The 13,008-nt window shown below is 38.2% G+C and overlaps 1 protein-coding gene across 5 annotated transcripts in view; it reads left to right on the forward strand.

Moving 5' to 3' along the window:
* The window catches only part of UPF2 (UPF2 regulator of nonsense mediated mRNA decay), a 132,912-nt gene that overhangs the window by 41,855 nt on the left and 78,049 nt on the right, over positions 1 to 13,008 (forward strand). For all 5 annotated transcript variants that reach the window (XM_073328768.1, XM_073328763.1, XM_073328766.1 and 2 more), the window contains 3 exons: positions 9,153 to 9,261; positions 10,660 to 10,773; positions 11,987 to 12,103. In XM_073328768.1, the coding sequence (XP_073184869.1) occupies positions 9,153 to 9,261; positions 10,660 to 10,773; positions 11,987 to 12,103 (340 nt within the window). The remainder of the gene's footprint in view (positions 1 to 9,152; positions 9,262 to 10,659; positions 10,774 to 11,986; positions 12,104 to 13,008) is intronic.

Below are 13,008 nucleotides of genomic sequence, written 5' to 3' on the forward strand. Positions count from 1 at the left end.
CCCGAACCCCCTGCTCCAAGCCCCCTCCTGCACCCAAACTCCCTCCCAGAGTCCATACTTCCTCCAGTCCCCAGCCCTGAGCCCTCTCCCACACCCAAACTCCCTCCCTCTTAGTTAACTGGAATTTTTGACTTACCCCCATTCTCCCAACATGCCAGATAACAAAGCTTTCACTGTACATGGTGCAATAGCTATCTTCCAGCCCATCTTTGCATCCTGTTAGTATGTACTATTCGAAGGACCTTCTATTCTTGTGTAATGGCCATGCTTTTGCATACTGATTATCCTGGTGTTAACCTGAATGTCTGCTTTGCATCTGAGATTAGAAAGATGTGCTCATCTAATTCTTTAGTGGTGGAGCTGTCAAAAGATGACAGTTGTTAGAGCTCATTGTACTATTTGTGTTAATGGGATGTGTCCTCACCAGCAATCAGCTGACCCCTTGTCCTTGCAAGTTATCGGGGTAACTTAAATAGATTATCGGAAAGGCAACAAATTGATTGAACATGTTTGCCTGTGGATGCAAGGTGCATTTCAGTTCTCTCTAGTGTAGACCAAGCCTAAAAAGCCTGTCCTTTTTTTATAACACCACATTATACTGTGCTTAACTCAGTTTTCCTTTTCCTCTTTGCCTTCACTGTAATACCTGCCAAATTATACTGAATTTACAAGATGTAATATTTAATAAATTAACATTATGCCTAACAAGATAAGTCTCTTTTTTACATGGATTTTAGGTCATTATTATCCTCTACTCTTTAGTGGCTCATTGAAAAAAAACAAAATAAACAGCTTTTAACAGCTAGAGCTAACGATTAATTTGAGCAGTCTTATCTCTACAGCATGTTGGAGGGATGCAAGCATGGGAAATGGAACAAGTGTTACTGTATGTTTCCAGAACCTTATTTGAAAAATGGAAATGGTATAATACTTTTATCACTGCAGAGAAACTTGTGCTGATTACAATGGGGCTGAAGTCCAAATGCCTTTCTGGTTTTATTTGTTTAATGTGAATCCAAGTTTTGAGCAGGTTTCAGAGTACCAGCCATGTTAGTCTGTATTCGCAAAAAGAAAAGGAGTACTTGTGGCACCTTAGAACCTAACAAATTTATTTGAGCATAAGCTTTCATGAGCTACAGCTCACTTCATCGGATGCGTTCAGTGGAAAATACAGTGGGGAGATTTATATACATAGAGAACATGAAACAATGGGTGTTACCATACACACTGTAACCAGAGTGATCAATTTAAGGTGAGCTATTACCAGCAGGAGAGCGGGGTTGGGGACGACACACCTTTTGTCGTGATAATCAAGATGGGCCATTTCCAGCAGTTGACAAGAACGTCTGAGGAACAGTGGGGGGGAGGCGGGGGAGATAAACGAGGGGAAATAATTTTACTTTGTGTAATGACCCATCCACTCCCAGTCTCTATTCAAGCCAAAGTTAATTGTATCCAGTTTGCAAATTAATTCCAATTCAGCAGTCTGTCGTTGGAGTCTGTTTTTGAAGTTTTTTGTTGAAGAATTGCAACTTTTAGGTCTGTAATCGAGTGACCAAAGAGATTGAAGTGTTCTCCAACTGGTTTTTGAATGTTATAATTCTTGACGTCTGATTTGTGTCCATTTATTCTTTTACATTGAGACTGTCCAGTTTGGCCAATGGAAATGGCAGAGGGGCATTGCTGGCACATGATGGCATATATCACATTGGTAGATGTGCAGGTGAACGAGCCTCTGATAGTGTGGCTGATGTGATTAGGCCCTGTGATGGTGTCCCCTGAATAGATATGTGGACACAGTTGGCAATGGGCTTTGTTGCAAGGATAGGTTTCTGGGTTAGTAGTTCTGTTGTGTGGTTGCTGGTGAGTATTTGCTTCAGGTTGGGGGGCTGTCTGTAAGCAAGGACTGGCCTGTCTCAAGATCTGTGAGAGTGATGGGTCGTCCTTCAGGATAGGTTGTAGATCCTTGATGATGCGTTGGAGAGGTTTTAGTTGGGGCATGAAGGTGATGGCTAGTGGCGTTCTGTTATTTTCTTTGTTGGGCCTGTCCTGTAGTAGGTAACTTCTGGGTACTCTTCTGGCTCTGTCAATCTGTTTCTTCACTTCAGCAGGTGGGTATTGTAGTTGTAAGAATGCTTGATAGAGATCTTGCAGGTGTTTGTCTCTGTCTGAGGGGTTGGAGCAAATGCAGTTATCTCGTAGAGCTTGGTTGTAGACAATGGATCGTGTGGTGTGGTCTGGATGAAAGCTGGAGGCATGTAGGTAGGAATAGCAGTCAGTAGGTTTCCGGTATAGGGTGGTGTTTATGTGACCATCGCTTATGAGCACTGTAGTGTCCAGGAAGTGGATCTCTTGTGTGGACTGGTCCAGGCTGAGGTTGATGGTGGGATGGAACTTGTTGAAATCATGGTGGAATTCCTCAAGGGCTTCTTTTCTATGGGTCCAGATGATGAAGATGTCATCAATGTAGCGCAAGTAGAGTAGGGGCATTAGGGGACGAGAGCTGAGGAAGCGTTGTTCTAAATCAGCCATAAAAATGTTGGCATACTGTGGGGCTATGCGGGTACCCATAGCAGTGCTGCTGATTTGAAGGTATACATTGTCCCCAATTGTGAAATAATTATGGGTGAGGACAAAGTCACAAAGTTCAGCCACCAGGTTTGCCGTGATATTATCAGGGGTACTGTTCCTGACAGCTTGTAGTCCATCTTTGTGTGGAATGTTGGTGTAGAGGGCTTCTACATCCATAGTGGCCAGGAGGGTGTTTTCAGGAAGACCACCGATGGATTGTAGTTTCCTCAGGAAGTCAGTGGTGTCTCTAAGATAGCTGGGAGTGCTGGTAGCCTAGGGCCTGAGGAGGGAGTCTACATAGCCAGACAATCCTACTGTCAGGGTGCCAATGCCTGAGATGATGGGGCGTCCAGGATTTCCAGGTTTATGGATCTTGGGTAGCAGATAGAATACCCCTGGTTGGGGTTCTAGGGATGTGTCTGTGCGGATTTGTTCTTGTGCTTTTTCAGGGAATTTCTTGAGCAAATGGTGTAGTTTCTTTTGGTAACCCTCAGTGGGATCAGAGGGTAATGGCTTGTAGAAAGTGGTGTTGGAGAGCTGCCTAGCAGCCTCTTGTTTATATTCCGACCTATTCTGAGGCTGTGGATGGCATTGTGTTCTGCACAGCTGAGGTTATGGGGCAAGTGATGCTGCTTTTCCACAATTTCAGCCAGTGCACGTCAGCAGAAGCACTCAATATAGAAGTCCAGTCTGTTGTTTCGACCTTCAGGAGGAGTCCACCCAGAATCCTTCTTTAATGATCCCTGAGCAGGTTTCAAGATTATCAAAGGCTGATTCATAAACACAGTTCTCTTTCTGAGCATCTTTCATTTATTCTGAAGAGTGCATTCTTTGTTCTAACATAGAACAAACACAATTACTGAAATAATTCCTAGAAGAATTCAAAATGTGAATCTGACAGATCAGCGTTAATCTGCCAATTACTAATATTTGATAACGAGTACAATCGGTGCTGAGAGAGAACTAATACTTTGTTCGCTAAGATCTTGTACAGTTCCCCTTTTGCCCATTATGACTCCCTTAGTATCCATTCTGCCACATGCCCTTCCCATGTTTCCTCCTGGAAATGTCCCTCTCCTGCTATGTGGGTTCTCAACTGGACAATGATCCAGCTGTAGATTTCTAGCTTAGTCTGCATTCTGTGCACTGCCCTTGTTCCCTTACCTTTTTCCTGTGATGCCTAACTAGTTGTGCTAGTCAGCTGGAGAACCACTGATGGTATGTTTGTTGGTCTGCTTGCTCTGAACCACAGGTGTCTAGTCACAGTAAGAGTATCTGCCATGGAGATACAGATGGAACACTGACTGGGGCTGCAGTAGGAAGAGCAGAGCTGGCAGATATGCTGTTTGCAGTCCCTTGGGTAGCAGCTCCTCGTGTGTCGGTGAGGGGCTGTGAGGATCATACCTAGCAGCCCCTCCGCTCATTGTGCTGAAGCCCCAGCTGACAGTCTCTCCTATTTAGATTTCTTTCAGTATAATCTATTGGAGTTGGTAAGGAGAAACTCACTCTTTTTTCTTTTGGTTTTAAACCAGACTTTTAGTATTTTTGTAAGAATTCTACATGCTGTGTTATGTACAGCATATAGTGCCAAGAATATATAATTATACAATAAAATATTAACATGCTTTACTAAAGTAAATAGCACATTCCCTACCCTAAAAACTTACAAATTGTTCCTTAACAGACTCTTCTCTGAGGGATGCCAAGTTGATGCATCCCAGTATGCTAGCTGCCTTTTTGTACTGCTGCTACAAACTATACTTACCATTTCCAGGAATTTCCAACATCCCTCCATAATGTCAGTGGAAAAACAAAATGTCAGAAAGCATTATGTGTCTGTCCTTGATTTAAAAGGTCAGAAGAACAGCATCCTTCTAGAAAGTAGAATAAAAAGTATATTTCAAATACATTTAGTCTTCCTGGATAATTGTACTTATTTCAAGTCATATAGTCTGAATTATTACATTGATATCCAAAACAGTAAGATTAGACAAAGGTGGTTCTTTTATTTTAAAAGTGGTTTTTGTTTTTTTTCTGTTCAAATAGGTATTAGTTGTTAAAGAACCACTTCCCCCATGAACTCTTTGCTACTGCATGCAAAACACTGCATTTATGCACTTACTGATTAATGTGAACAGTTTCGTGCACCCATAATCAACTTTTTAAGTACATTATTATTCAGTGTTGCTCTTTGTAGGCTTTCTGACTCTGTTGTTAGGATAGAGTGTTTTGATACTCTTCACACCCTATTTGGCAAAAAAATAAAAAGGCAGTTTTGTTTTTCAACTGAATGAAAATTGGTGTCAGAATAGTACTGCATTGCACAGTGTGGTTGTTTATGAATGGGGCACATTTAAATTCTTCAGCTGACCACAACAGTACACAATGTCTTAGTTAACCAAGATTTTGCTTGCTAGCATTCAAGTAGCTTTCATACTTGTAATTAAAAAGTACCCATTTAAAACTAAATATTAATAGATTAATCCAGGGTAATTTTATTTTTACAAAGCAGCTGTACAGTAGTTAAAACAGTATTACCCTTGATTTCAAGACAATTATGGATAATTTATTGTTGGCTAACTGGATTGTTACATCTGTCCAGTAAAACAGTTAATTTTGGTTTATTTGCATATTGCAATCCTGTTGGTATTCTCCATCAATAGAAAAATTTGCATGGTCTTCTCGGTTTTAAATTCTAGTAGACTTTGAATTCTAGAATAAGAGATAATGAAAGTTTCTGTTATGGGTTCTGAGTACTCCCATTGTCTAATATTTCTTAATGTGTTAAGGTTAAAATGACATCTTGGATTGAGAAAGCTATTGCCCATAAGGTATTGAAATTTTGAGCGTTAGTTATTTTTAAGTCAAGAGATATTAGTTTTCTTCTCAAAGGTGAAAGCTCTGCATTTTTTATTTAAATTTAAACTAACTTCTAAAAAAAAACTTATTTACTTTCTTTCAACTCCTTGGCTTGTCAGTATCAGTAACAAGGTCAGCTTTTTGTTGAACTGAAGGTTAGCATATCCCTGTTCCTGAGGACTTTACATTTCCGGATGAATGCCTCTGAGGGCTTTGCTTAGGTTATTGAGCCTTTTTCGCTAAGGCAAGAAAACCCATTGTTGAGAAGCATGAAAAGTCAGTGGCATAATTTGTTGTGATCATTCCCACTGTCTTGATTGATGGCAGTAAGAAAGGAGTTGACATCATCAGTCAATATTTTGTGACTGTTGATCAGTATATGGGTAAGAGCATTGAACTATTTAGATCCTATGAATACATTTTAGTTAATTGAATTATGATTTGAAGTATGAGGTGGTTATTTTTTATTGTGTGTTACCTAAATTTACATGTCCTTAAGATGCCCCTCTGGAAGAATCCTATTTTCCAAGTACCCAAGATCTTTGTTTTTTTACCTTGTAATTTTGAAGACACCTGATTTGAAGAAGCCACATGTATAGCTTTAATTGAGCTAGGTCTTCATATTGTAAGATCAGTATTTTAAAAACCTCCAGGGGACTAAGATATCCCAGAAATGTGTCTCAACGGGTATAAATGCAGGCCAGCCTAATGTTCTAATGGCAGTGTAACACAGGGATCCAAAATCAGGGTATGATTCAGTCTGGAGTACCTGCACCAAGAAGGTCAAGGGATGAAACAACACTGTGTGTCTCACTAGTGGTTTTGTTTGACCTTGCTCAAAGTGCTGGGGATAGACTTCACAGAATGCTTCGTCCATGAGGCCAGATCTTAGTGAGTGAAAGAAGAAACAGCGGACCCAGTTCATTATATTTCCCCCTCCTCAAAAAAGGGTAGATATTATCTGAGATGAGGAAAATGATCAAATGAAAACAATTTGAATTAGAGCATGAATTTACAAAATATAGGTACCAATAGGTGGTACTATTGCACACTGTAAACTTGTATCAGTGTGTGTGAGAAAAAGAATAGACCAGATCTTGCTGGTTGCCAGTTTCACAGTAGTTGACCTCAGGCTTTTCTTTACTATATTTCACCTATTTGGAAATGCATGCTCTTAGTATTTTCCCCAATAAAGAAACCTTTTGTGTTCTCCAATGGAACAGCGGCAGTGTGCTCTAAGGCAGTGGTTCTCAACTGGGGTCCCTGAGGGGACTGCGAGCAGGCTTTAGGGAGACTGCCAAGAATGGCTGACATTAGACTCTCTAGGTCCCAGTGCAGAAAGTCCAAGTCCTGCAGCAAGGGACTGCAGCCCAGAACCCTGAGCCCCACCACCCAAGTCTGAACCCGAAGCCTGAGCAACTTAGCTTTGCGGTGCCCCCTGTGGTGTGGGGCGCTGAGCAATTGACCTGCTTGCTGCTGCTTAATGCTAGCCCTGGCTTTTATATGTAGAAAAAAACACCTGTTATGGCACAGCTGGGCCATGGAGTTTTTATTGCATTGGCGGGGGGGCTGAGAAAGAACCCCTGCTCTAAGGCTTAATTTTCCCAAGTATGTTGGGTTTAAGGATATAATATTAATTAATGGCTCTTAACATTCAAGTACTTTAGCTCTAAACAAAACTTCATGTTTTTCCTTTTAAGAAAGAGGAATTGAGCATCCAGGAAAAACAATACCCTCAAATAAAACGGAACCCAGCAAAAGCATTTCTTTTTGTTTGAGTATTTCAGACTTCTCATGGAGTTAATGGATAATGTTGATAATGTGGTATTAATTAGCTGTGCCGAGTATCCTTGACTACCTGTTCTAGTAAACTTTTTATTGTTTAACAAGAGGGAGAATAAAAGCCATTTAACACTTAACTGAAGCGTGTGTTAACTTTCACTGAGATTTCTGTGCATCATTAAGAGTCAGCTTGGCTTTCTGTCTTTCTGAGCTGTAGAGTGCTGTGTAACTTACTGTGCAGTTGAGCTGAAAATTTAAATGGACAAGCTCCTGTCTCCTCTATGTGGATGTTAAAGATTTCATACCTCGTAAAGGTTTTCCTGGGAGACATTGCACAGTGTTTCTCCTCAGCCCCTTGTTGTGCGATGTGTGCTATCTACACTTGTTTTCTGTCTGGCTGCTGCCCTCTAATCCAGAAATAGTTGAACTTTAGTGGTGACATGATTCCAGTGGGTGTTTAATTTGTAAAGTATTTCCTTTGGGGGAGAGATGCTACATAAACGTAAAGTAGTTTAACATTACATAATTACCGTATTCTTTAAGTCCTCAGTACTTCAGTGTTCTGTAGTAAATTTAGTAAAACATATAAGCATGTGCTTAAATGTTTTGCAGGTTCAGAGCCAAAGTGGTCAGCACCTTGCAGATTGAGCCTTCCATGTGTTTTGATTTTAAAAACACTCAAAAAAACTACTTAAGTTTTAAAATGTTACTTTAAGATGTTAAACTAATAGAAGTGTTTCTCTGCAGTCCTACTAGTATAGGAGAACCAGCCTTCTTAAAGTGTAATCCTGAAAAAGATCCGTTCTCTGTTCACAACTGCTCACCTCTCTTGTCTGTAAATGATTTTAAGGCACCTTCTCTTCTTTACTGCTCCTCTATAGCACTGGACTTGTTCTAGAGTTTAGCTCCTAATATATCTTAAAATTGTTTGGCATAAGGGGAAGATTTTTTGTTTGTTTGTTTTTGAAGTTGCTCTTCATAGTTTTGTGATTCCCAGGCTCTCTGGTTTCCAAAGCTTACCTTTTTGCAAGTGGGACTATATGACTGAACAGATCATCCATTTTTTCAAAAGGATTTACAGGAACTTGTTAAACTTTTAGAAACAGATCAGGTTTTGAGCTTAGTGTTTGAAAGTGAAAGAACAAGGAGAAAAGAAAGATTAATCAAAATATAAACTGTACACTAAAACAACTGAAAAGTGAAAAGATGGGGAGAAAATAGTGACAGCAACACATCAGAATGGTAATGAGGGGATGTAGTCAAGGGAAAACTTACAGGGAAATAAGGTAGAGTTTTTAACAATTTGTAAAATAAATGCTTATATACTGAGACTGAAAGAGCAATTATTTTAGTTTGTTTTTTTCCCCCACAGCTGGTGACAGTATATGCATGATTGCCTTCTCTGGAGTTTTCTTTTAATTATTAACACTGTTACAGCTGTTCGGATATTAGTTTGCTTAACAGTATAGGATTTTGTGTCTCACTGGTATGTTTGCCTCTTAATGCATATTTCTGGTTACCTATTATGGGAGTTGTCTGCACTCCCGCAGGAAATGCTACCATTTAGAATACTTCTAGGCTTCTTAATTTCCTTTTGAATTTCTCTTGCATATAGAAATTCACGAAGGATAGGTGTACATATTACTATAGAAGCTCTGCTCAGCATTCCATAGTTAAGGTTGAGCTGAGTTTTTCACTTAAAGCAGGAATATCTAAAGGGAATCAAATATTGTAATAGGAAGTAGCAATATAACTAGTAAAAGTATAAGCCAATACACTGAATGTAACTCTACATACATGCCCATAGTCATGCACTGTCCTTTCCACACACAAATTGGTAGTTGTATGTATATCTGTGGGCATAAATACATTTTTATATAACTTGAATTAGATCTGTGCTTTGTCCTCATCTTATACATGTGTGTAACTTTTGTTTACAGGTTGGATTTGCTTCCATTTTATGCAAGGCTGGTTGGCACATTGCATCCCTGTATGTCTGATGTAGCAGAGGATCTTTGTTCCATGCTGAAAGGGGATTTCAGATTTCATGTATGTTTGGTTTGTTTTACTGCATACAGATTAAGAAATCTGATATACCATCTTTTGAAAAAAAATGCTTGTTATAAGTTATATTATTTTCACTAAAGAAGATGCTGACTCAAACATAACAAAATAGTCAGGTAGCTCAGAAGTCTTATTTTCTAATCATATTGCTTTGTTATTATATGTTGGATTCATTTGTACATTGAATAACCTTTTTGACAGACTGCATGTCATTTATTTATACACATTCATATAGTGTCTTCTTCAAGCTCCAATATTAAACCGCAATTAAACTTAGTTCAGATGGTAGCATGATTTAGAAATTACATAAAAGCTAGGGCAGAAGCTGCAAAAACTAGAAATAATGTTATAGAATAGCATTTATAGTTCACAGTTAAAATTGACATTGACCTGTATTAATAGCAGTTAGTTTGTTTTACAAAAAGATGTCTGCTATATATTGTGCTTTATTAGTCCTACTGCATCCATTTTCAAAAATGTCAAGAAAGAAAAATATTGGAATGTAAGAAGGTTAGAAATCTGAGAACATAGTTCTTCACCAAGTTATTTCTCAGTCTTGTTTCCTGCACTATATTTAAATTTGATTACAAAATTATGGTGGACAACCACTATTTTTTCAGTGTTTCCCCCTAAACTTTATTATGGATCGCTCAAAATCTGTTTTCTCTAGTGGCATCAGTTAACAGAACAAATATGTGGACTATTTAAATGTATGATAGTTTTTAAAATGAACTTAAGTTAATTATTGTTTATGCTAAAGCCAAAGTATCGGTTTGAGTGCAGGGGGAATTTCATTATTTGTATTTTATTAAATAATATTTTGATTAGTGTCCATCAGTACATTTTTAAAATTTCTTTTAATGAAACAGTCATCACTTTGGTTAAGACAGTCCTGTTAACTCTACCAGTTTGGTTTGGGGACTCCTGATTTTGGCTGCTCCCTTCAGAACACTAACTATAGACTCCACCTATAGAATGCTACAGTGATGTTGGGCAGGGTGATGTAGAGTGTCACACTAGCCATGTTTCTAAGGCTATCGGTATTTTGGGGGACCATGTTATAATCTAGGTAGGAAGGAAGTTCAGAGATGGAGACACTGAAGAGCCAGAGCAGAGATGATGTGGGGGAGTTGTAGGGTTAGCCAAATCAGGGGAACGGGGGAAGTTTGAGTGGAATAGCCAAATTAGAGGGGGAAGGTAGGGAGCCAGAGACAGGTGAAGACAGGTGAAGTCGGGGGGAATCAGACGGGAAATTTCCAACTTTCTGAACTCTCAGCCTTAACAAGTATGCTAAAATGTAAGGAAATATATTAGAAATACATAAAAGATATATATTTCTGAGAGATTAAAATTAAATGCATATATATTTCCCTCTTTATTTAGGTGAGAAAAAAGGACCAGATCAATATTGAAACAAAAAATAAAACTGTGAGATTTATTGGAGAGCTTGCCAAGTTTAAGATGTTCTCCAAAAATGACACCCTGCATTGTTTAAAGGTTAGTGTTGGTAAGACATGTAGTTAGAAAAGTACAGTACTTGTTTGTAATGCATAAGATCATCTTCCCATCCCTATCCTCCATTTTTCCATTGTTAAAGATTTTTATTACGTTGCATAAAGTATTGGAACCTTGATTTTCTTGTTACTTTAATCTCCAATAGTAAAAATCTATTACAATATTCTTCCCTACTGGGATATGAGAAAATGACTTGCTGCTAATTGTTTTTCTCAGAAGATAGTTGTAAGCAATCCCTAATCATCCATCCAAACTTCCTTGGAGAGCTGGAAATGAGCTTTTTGTTATTACTTTGTTTTTTACTACTTCTCCAATAAAAAGGAAACTTGTTAGTGACTGTAAAAGAGAGGCTGATATGCCATCTCAGTAGGTAGGCATGTGCCATTTGTTGAGGAAGAAATAAATCAGCTCAGAACACTGAGCTCCAGATATTTAGTCCCAGATGCATATGTGGTATTAAGGTTAAGTCTGATTGTTTATCTTCGCTTCACAATTGATTTTAACTCAGATTTTTAAAATAAAATAAAATGTTTAAAATAAGGTGTTTATAACAGGACATTGTAGGTACAATACGTTTTCAACTAGCTTCTGGTGTTGGTGGTGGTAATTTTAAAATCTCTTCAGTTATTAAAACTGAATTTTAAAACTCAGATAAACTAATCATTTATGCAGTTTCTCTAGAAGCTGGTGAGTATCTGGATAGTACTATACAATGCAAAGTTCTATTCTTTTACCTGTTGCTCAGCTTAAACAATAAAACTAGATTAGTTAATTTCACTTTTGGGTACTCATGTGGTTGTACAATATTAAGTGTTGGTTTTCCAATCCAGCAGAGCAAATTTTAAAGCAGGTATGAATTATTTTTAAAAAGTATGCATTATTATTTTTTTAAAAGTTAGGAGCTTTCTATAGTAGGTTCTGTAAACATCCTATTTTTTTTAAATGTACAAATCCTATATCTGGAACCTAAACCACCACTTTAGAATATTACTTTCTTATTAAAAGGAAGTTTCATAATGAAATGGCATGAGATAAGTTGCCAGTATCTTAGCACTCAAATTGAGATGAAATAGCATTTCAGTTTTTAAAAATAGTTATATTAATAACTGTCTAGTTAATAAAATCATATTTATTAGTGTTCTTATTAGTGGAAATAGAGATTCAAAATGTGGTGACTGTGTGTATATTTACACAGATGCTTCTGTCAGACTTTTCTCATCACCATATTGAAATGGCATGTACTCTGCTGGAAACGTGTGGAAGATTCCTATTTAGATCACCAGAGTCTCACTTAAGAACAAGTGTTCTTTTGGTAAGATAAACTATAGCCATTTTATTGTAGAAAATCATGTACTGAATTCACCTGTCATCATTGTCTTTTCTTTGTTTTGCAGTTTGTCATACAACCTGGCAATAATGGCCATAACTACTGTAACATCAACTAATGCAAACTTTCATTAGATTTTATCCACTACTATAACAGAGTTTGTAAATAGTATTCATAATAGAAAACACCACAAAAATGTTCAGACTTAATTTGTGATCTAAAGCAAAAAGGAAAGTTTTCCCATATGAAATTGCATCCACGAGCTCCTACTTTTAGAACTGAGTGCTGAGCTGCTCAGACCTTGGACTCTTAGGTCTGGTCTATGCTGAGGGAGAGGTGATCGATCTAAGTTATGCAACTTCAGCTACGTGAATAACGTAGTTGAAGTCGACGTACTTAGATTTACTCACCGCGGTGTCTTCACTGCGGAGTCGACGGGAGAGCGCTTGGCTGTCTATTTATTGCGTCGAGACTAGACGTGATAAATAGACCCCCCGCTGGATCGATCGCTGCCCATTGATCCAGTGGGTAATGTAGACAAGCCCTTAGAAGCAGTTAGAATCTCACCAAAGTCACTAGACTGAAGAGCTCTAGGATGCAGAGATTGCAGCTATAACATGAGAAATGCAGGCTCCATTTCCATTTTGGTTTTTTTCATGTGTCTGCTGTTGATCTTTGAGCTGTTGAAACAGATGTTTTCTTGGATAATTTTGGGTTTTTGTATAGCTTAAAATGTAATTGCTGTTTAGAGTTTTTATTTTCAAACTTTTAGGGTCCTATAAATTTCTATGCATCAGAGTGGAGACTGACTTTTAGAAGTAGGGTGTAAGTATTATTGAGAAGTCTTTACAGCCCAGCACATGCTGTTTTTAGGACAGGACTTTTCTTTC

This window comes from Lepidochelys kempii, chromosome 1, assembly GCF_965140265.1.
Source record: "Lepidochelys kempii isolate rLepKem1 chromosome 1, rLepKem1.hap2, whole genome shotgun sequence".
Taxonomy (NCBI): domain Eukaryota; kingdom Metazoa; phylum Chordata; order Testudines; family Cheloniidae; genus Lepidochelys; species Lepidochelys kempii.